Source organism: Labeo rohita, chromosome 15, assembly GCF_022985175.1.
Source record: "Labeo rohita strain BAU-BD-2019 chromosome 15, IGBB_LRoh.1.0, whole genome shotgun sequence".
Lineage (NCBI taxonomy): Eukaryota > Metazoa > Chordata > Actinopteri > Cypriniformes > Cyprinidae > Labeo > Labeo rohita.
Genome location: NC_066883.1, coordinates 37,626,943 through 37,634,987, shown reverse-complemented (window position 1 = coordinate 37,634,987; position 8,045 = coordinate 37,626,943). Strand labels below are relative to the sequence as shown.

The following is an 8,045-nucleotide window of genomic DNA, read 5'->3' as shown; positions in this document are numbered from 1 at the left end:
AAAAAAATCATAATGAAAGTTTATAATATCAGTCATTAATATATTAAATTGTATGAAACATTGCAAATCTTATGTAAACATTCTTAAATAAGATGAGATATAAAGAAAAAGAAAAAGTCAAAATGATGTGAGTTTACTGTGTTTAAACCAAGGAACAGTATCTGCCAATGGGTTCAGAAAAATCAGCAAAATTTAATGGGAAAAAGAGATTTTTTTTTTTTTTTTTTATTTTATTATTTTTTTTTTTTAAGCAGATAGCAGATATTTTTTGTTTAAAACAAAAACTCATTTAGTTTTGGGACATTTTTTAGAAATCAAGACGTAAAATCATTTTGCATCTTAAGTAAACGTATCTTGATTTAAGAATTTTGTTTTAAAAACATGTTTGTACTGGGTTTTATTATTTATTTATTTTTTTGTATATATATATTTTTTTTTTTTTATTTATATTTATGAGAATTATAAATTTACCCCTCTTTATTAAAAAGAGAAATTCTTTGAAATGTCAAATTGCTCATAAACCACAAAAAAAGTTGCAAAATTTTATTTATTTATTTTTTTTAAACATTTTATTGTATGAAATTTATACAAACATATAATCTGACAAGTACCAGCATCAAATCCCCTGGAATACATGGAATTTAATTAAATTTGACTTTCTAACTCATGCTTTCTCAAAGACAGTCCTACAGTTTTCAAACTAAATATATTGTTTACTTGCATAAGCTTTTACTTTCAGGTATAAAAAGTGATCAGTTTTTCATGCTGCAGTGGTTCAGTAACAGGCATTCATGTTCAAGAAAATCAATATCATTCTTTTGCATCGAGAGTTGGACTCAGTAAACTTCATTCATTCATGACAGTTACAATCTTGCCGAAGTGTTTACAGTACTGAAATATACAATACAGAAATAACAGTGAGATGAGATAATGAAAGAAATATCAGAAAGGAAAGAAAATGAAAGGGACGGGGTAAAACAAAGAGAGAGAAAAAAAAAAACAATAACAACTGGAGTGTTGAGATCCCGGAAGGTCAGAGGTGAGTTTGAGAGAGGAAGGAGGGGATTTTCTGCGTCCGACGCTGATGATCAACATCCTCTCTGCGGTCAGCGAGCTGCTCACAGATAAAGGGTCCATGTCTGCCGGCAGCACAGACTTATGGGTAAACCGGCCCGCAACACTCCCATCAGCCGCCATCTGAAACCAGACACAGAAAGTGCTTGTGATGAAACACTAGACAATGGCACAACATATACTAGACTTCAACAGTTTGCAGGCTGCATTTATTTGAATAAAAATACAGTAAAATTATGAAATATTTTTAACATTTAAAAGCTGTTTTCTATGTGAATATCTGTTAAACTGTAATTTATTTCTGTGACCAAAGTTGAATTTTGAGCATCATTACGCCAGTCTTCAGTGTCACATGATCCTTCAGAAATCATTCTAATATGCTGATTTGCTGCTCAACAAACATTTCTGATTATTAGCAATGTTGAAAACAGTTGTGCTGTACAATATTTTTGTGGAAACCATCATACATTTTATTTTTCAGGATTCGCAGATGAATCGAAAATTAAAAGTCCAGCATTTATTTGAAATATAATCTTTTATAACATTATAAAAGTCTTTACTAGCAAGTTTGATCAGTGTCATGTGTCCTTGTTGAAAAAAATATTACTTTCTTTAAAAAAAATTACATATACATATATATATACGTATATAAAATACAAGCTTTTACTGGGTATTCTGAAAATTGTTCCATGTGATTAATCAATTAATTACAATTAATTAATTGTTTGACAGCACCAGAAAATTCACACTTAACTAAAGGGAAAACCATAATATATTTAAAATAAATACATAAAAATGATTTCGGCTAGTTGCAAGTACATATTTAAGTAAAAATGAATACAAACTATAGACTTAAAAAAAAAAAAAATAAAATAAAATAAAATAAAATTACTTTGGATAAAAACATCTGGCAAATGAATAAAATAAAATAAAATAAAATAAAATAAAATAAAATAAAATAAAATAAAATAAAATAAAATAAAATAAAATAAAATAAAATAAAATAAAATAAAATAAAATAAAATAAAATAAAATAAAATGACAAAAACACAAAATTATGTAAGAAAAATTGTAGTGCTCCAAATAAGAAAATATTTGGCCAAGATACAATTATTTGAAAATCTGGAATCTGAGGGTGCCAAAAAATCTAAATATTGAGAAAATTGCCTTTAAAGTTGTCCAAATGAAGTGCTTAGCAATGCATATTGCTAATCAAAAATTAAGCTTTGATATATTTACGGTGGGAAATTTACAAAATATCTTCATGGAACATGATCTTTACTTAAAATCCTAATGATTTTAACTCATACAATGTATTTTTTGCTATTGCTACAAATATACCTGTGCTATTTAAGACTATTTAAGCTATATATATATATATATATACCACATGTATATACATGATATATTCTGCACAGTGTGCATACTGCATACTGTGTTCCAAAAATAGCAGTGAGTATGCTGTACTAAATATATCTCATGAGATCACACACACACACACACACACACACACACACACACACGCACCTTCTCAGCATGAATAACCACACACTGATTATAGGCCAGCAGCACCACTTCATGAGGCTCGAACCCGCTCACATCTGCAGACAGGAAGTAGCTGTCGCCCATCGCTCTGACCACGCCCACACGGGAACCGGAGCTGCCGCCAAAAGCTGAAACGGAGACACAGATGAGAAAAAAACATTCACTCAACAGCTTAATTATATAAAACAGTTAGTTGTGTGGTTCTGGATGCTGACTGGTCAATCCAGTGATGTTAGAACTCTAAAAGAAATAATAAAGGAATTTTCCGTTTTTACAGGTGTTTACCCATATTTTAATGACACATTCACTGCATTGCGTTGTGTTTTATGGTTAAGGGAAATGTCAACTTCGCTTTCTATTATTTTTTTTCTTATAGTGCATTATATCACTTGTACTTCACATTGATTTCATCGTCTCTCCAGAGTTGAATGCAGTGGTTTGTGGTCTCGGGGCAGCTGTAGCTCACGTACAGCATCGGTTTAGTGGTTAGTTTGAGTCTGAGAGCTGATTTATTCTGTCTAGAGTCAAACTGAGTGTCGGTGTGTTTCATTACTCGCTGCACTCCAAACTCATTGGAGAGAAAAGTTAAATGAGTTTCTAAAGTTTCACATCTCAAACTTGGAAAGAACCAAACTTTTCAGATCAAATGATCTGAGCTCTTATTCACATTCATTCATGATCTGAGTGAGCGTTAGAAGAAACAATCATTACATGGAGCCAAATCAGAGAATGAGCTTTTAGCGTTATGAGTCACAGAGAAGAAATGATCATCAGTGGCGTCTCATTTTAATGATATTGATATTTACTAATGTTTTCATTCACAAAAATATGCACAAATAAATGTTGGCTCTTTGTGAGCTTCACATTATGCACTACAAGCAGCAGCTCACTTACCCTGAATGTCGTCACCAAGACTCCAGTCAATTTGGTTTCCTGCTTGCGTGTACTGACGCTCTCCATGGTAACCTCCAAAACACTCTTCATCACCTTGGTAACCTACAAAACACTTGATTACCTTGGTAACCTATTAAAGATTCTAAATCACCATAGTAACCTATGAAAAAAAAAAATCTCAACCACGTTAGCAACCCACAGAACACTTGATTACCTTGGTAAGCTATCAAAACCTGTAAATCACCATGGTAACCTATTATAGACTCTTCATCACCATGGTAACCTACAAAACACTTGATTGCCTTGGTAACCCCAAAAAACTCTCAACCACCTTAATAACCTACAGAAAACTTAATTACCATGGTAACCCATCAAAGATTCTAAATCACCATGGTAACCCATAAAAAAACTCTCAATCACCTTAGTAACCTATAGAACACTTGATCACCATGGTAACCCATCAAAGATTCTAAATCACCACTGAAACCTACAAAAGACTCTAGATCACTTTGGTAACCTATTAAAGATTCTAAATCACCATGGTAACCTATTAAAGACCCTTGATCACTGTGGTAACCAGCAAAATATTTGTTTACTTTGGTAACCTGTAAAACAGTTAATTATCTTGGTAACCTATCAAACATTCTAAATCACCATAGTAACATATTGAAGACTCTCAATCACTGTGGTGACCTACGACATACTTGATTATCTTGGTAACCTGTCAAAAATACTAAATCACTATGGTAACCCATAAAAAAATTCTCAACAACCTTATTAGCCTACAATACTCTTGATTACCTTGGCAACCCATCAAAGATTCTTGATTGCCTTGGTAACTTATCAAAAATACTAAATCACCATGGTAACCTATAAAAACTCTCAACTGATTACCATGGTAACACATACAAATTCATCAAACACCTTGGTATGCCGTAAAAGATTCTTGATCACCTTGGTAACCTATAAAACACCTAATTGCTTTGGTAACCTATCAAAAATTTTAGTAAAAATTGTAACTTCTCAATCACTGTGGTAACCTACAAAACACTTGATTACCATGGTAACACATAAAAAAATGATCAAACACCTTAGAATCCTATAAAAGATTCTTGATCACCTTGGTAACCTGTTAAACACTTATTTACCTTGGCAACCTATGAAATATTCGAAATCACCATGGTAACCCATAAAAAGCATTCAACCTCCTTGGTAACCAATAAAACCATTTCCTTGGCAACCTATCAAAAAGTTTAAATCACCATGGTAACGTATTAAAGATTCTCAGTCACTGTGGTAACCTGCAAAACACTTGATTGCCTTAGTAACCCATTAAATATTCTCAGTCACCTTGGCAACCCATAAATGACTCACAAAGCACTTGATTACCATGGTAACACAAAAATCCCATAAAAGATTCTTGATTCCCTTGGTAATCTGTAAAACACTTAATTACCTTGGTAACCTATCAAAGATTTTAGATCACCATGGTAACCTATAAAATACTCTTTGTCACCTTGGTAACCTATTAAACAATGGTTTAATAGGTTGGTACCAACCTTGGTAACTAATCAAAGATTATAAATCACCCTTTAAAAACACCTGATCACCATGGCGTCTCTTAAAACATTTGATTACTTTGGAAAGCTATAAAAGATTCTTGATCACCATGGTAACCTACAACAAAATTTCAATTACCATGGTAACCCATAAAAGATTCTTGATCACCTTTAAGACACTTGATTACCGTGGTAACTTATCAAAGATTCTCATTCACCAGGCTGACTGATACAAGATTCTTGATTACCTTGGTAACCTCCAGTGGACTCGACCCAGGATGACTGGTCCAGTGTATCGCCATGGTAACGGCTGAAGCGGATGGAGGATTCCTCCTGGAACTGGCTGTGCAGTCTGGGCCGGAGCGGAGCGCCGCTGAAGGAGCTGACGGAGCTGGTGCTGTAACGAGACGCCATGGGCTGACGGACGGGTGCTGGACAGGAGCGCCGTCGCTCTCCGCTGACATATAGAGAGCTGAACCAGTGCATTATGGGATGTCTGGACTCAAGAACCACACCATAAAAGGCAGAGCTTCTGGAATCCACTCCTGGAATAACGGTCAGAGAGATAAGACACGGAAAACTGCTCCAAACCAGCGGGAGAAACACTCTTATCAGAACCACACACTCAGATAAACAACTGAAAATAAATACCATCATAATAAAAAAAAACAAAAAAAACAGGCACAAATGCCTTTTTATCATTTTTTTTAAAAATTATTTTAGCAATTACTAGTAAACCTAGTCAGTCCCAGAAATAAATAAATAAATAAATAAATAATTGCGAGCAAATGCCTACATTGTCATAGTTTTATTTAAAATTAATTGTATTTGATTACTAAAGTCACATTCATTCATTTATCCTCCTATTTATTTATTTATTTATTTATTTTACATTTTGCAGGTTTGTGCCTGTTCCACTGGTGACAATTTGTAATTTTCAAGCTTTAGAAATAAAAAGAATTGAGTTTAAGAACACAAACAAGAAAAAAAAAAATGCATAAACAAACTAAAATTTAAGTTAAAAATAAATACAGAAAATAATAAATAAATAAATAAAATGTTATAATAAATAAATAAATAAATGTGAGCAAATGCCTACATTGTCATAAAACTGCTGTTTGATACATTTTGCATTAAAAAGTTTTACTTATGCAGCTGGACTTCAATCTTATGTGATTTCTGCACATAAATAAATGCATTCAATTTAATTTCAAATGTATTTGATTTATAAAGTCACATTCATTAATTTCTCTTACTATTTATTTATTTATTTTAAATTTTGCCTGTTCCATTGGTGACAATTTGTAACTTTCAAGATTTAGAAATAAAAAGAACTGACTTTAAGAACACAAACAAGAAAAAAAAAGTATGCATAAACAAATAAACATAAAAAAATAAAGGAAAAATAAAAATTAAGTTAAAAATAAATACAGAAAATAATAAATAAATAAATAAAATGTTATAATAAATAAATAAATAAATAAATGTGAGCAAATGCCTACATTGTCATAAAACTGCTGTATGATACATTTTGCATACAAGTGTTACTAATTTAGTGTTAAGTGTTAAAAATTAATTTGATTCATAAAGTCACATTCATTAATTAATCTGTTTATTTATTTATTTTAAATTTTGCAGGTTTGTGCAAACAAATAAATATTAAAAATAAATGAAAAAATAAAAATTAAGTAAAAAATAAATACAGAAAATAATAAATAAATAAAATTTGTAATAAATACAAAAATAAATCCAGAATTAAATAAAACAAAAATAAATAAATAAATAAATAAATATTTTTTTGTTTGTAATAATTTAAATCACTTCCATTTTATTTTTTTGCAGGTTCAGGCCTCCTTATTTTCAGTGCTCAGTGGTGATGATTTGTAAGATATCCAGACAGCAACTTAAGAAACAACATCAATCACTTTTATTTACCACCCAAACAAGCTGCAAAAACAAACACTCCGATATTAAAATGACTAGTCGAGCAGTCAAATACTCAGAAGAAAAACAAAACGAGAAGTGCAAAATGAAAGGTGTGTAGCGCATGCAGTCGTTCACTATCGAGGGACTGAAGAGAGTCTAATTAAGCGCTGAATGAGAGACTTCAGTCCACAGAGAGACTCACTTTCAGAACACAAACCTGCAGAGACTCATGAACGGATCTAATTAAGAGACAAACGCATGTTTAACACACACACACACACACACATAATGACGTCCTAAATGCTGATTTTAGAGAGGAGGTCAATATTTGTCTATTTATAGACGTTTAACCTCACGTCACACACACACAAACACACACTCAATGTCGTCTCTGGCCCCGGGAAAGTGTCCGCAGAAGGGGGCCGTCACTCCGTCACAGTCTAACGACACCATTGGCCGGTTAAACGTGCATCACAACGGGCAGCATCCAGCCAATCAGAGCACGGAGTGACAGACAACTTAAGACGCTTTTTATAGAGTTTAACCTTAAAACTCATCTTCACAGACAGAGAGAGAAGAGAAAAAGAGTTAAAGGACAAACAAGGAAAAAAAAGTCAGTTTAGAGAGACTGAAAGTGAAGTGAGATATATAATATATTTAAAGTTAAGTTTCTGTATTTTTATTCTAGTTTTTTCCCCACTATTTGAAATAAGTGCCTTATTAAATATATATAGATTTATAGATATGCATATATAATGAGCCACTTATTTAGTGATATATATATATATATATATATATATAATTTTTAATAATTCAAAATAAGTGCCTCATTATATATTAATATATATATATATATATTCATATATACATATTAAATAAGGCATTATACATATTTAATAAGGCATTTATTTCTATATATATATATAGAGAGAGAGAGAGAGAGAGAGAGAGATACATATATAGACAAAATATATCAATTTGTATATATTGTACATTTACGTTTCTGTATGTTTTATATATATATATTTATATAAAACATACAGAAAC

At 31.6% G+C, this 8,045-nt stretch overlaps 1 protein-coding gene across 1 annotated transcript; it reads right to left on the bottom strand.

Moving 5' to 3' along the window:
• Positions 1-560: 560 nt before the first annotated feature.
• On the bottom strand, positions 561-7,738 carry hspb12 (heat shock protein, alpha-crystallin-related, b12). The gene is made up of 4 exons (XM_051129728.1): positions 5,321-7,738; positions 3,514-3,615; positions 2,602-2,747; positions 561-1,197 (listed from the first exon to the last, which is right to left on the bottom strand). The coding sequence occupies exons 1-4, from the start codon at positions 5,772-5,774 to the stop codon at positions 943-945; spliced, it is 957 nt and encodes a 318-aa protein (XP_050985685.1). The 5' UTR covers positions 5,775-7,738; the 3' UTR covers positions 561-942.
• Positions 7,739-8,045: the final 307 nt, after the last annotated feature.

Bases quoted from the DNA above. Each gene is read 5' to 3' on its own strand.
- hspb12 (XM_051129728.1), bottom strand. From the start codon at position 5,774: ATGATAAAAAGGCATTTGTGCCTGTTTTTTTTGTTTTTTTTTATTATG. The intron at 3,616-5,320 runs GTAATCAAGAAT...AGTGTTTTGTAG, and splicing joins GTCCACTGGAGGTTACCAAG to GTTACCAAGGTGATGAAGAG. The intron at 1,198-2,601 runs GTGCGTGTGTGT...GTCTGGTTTCAG, and splicing joins TGGTTATTCATGCTGAGAAG to ATGGCGGCTGATGGGAGTGT.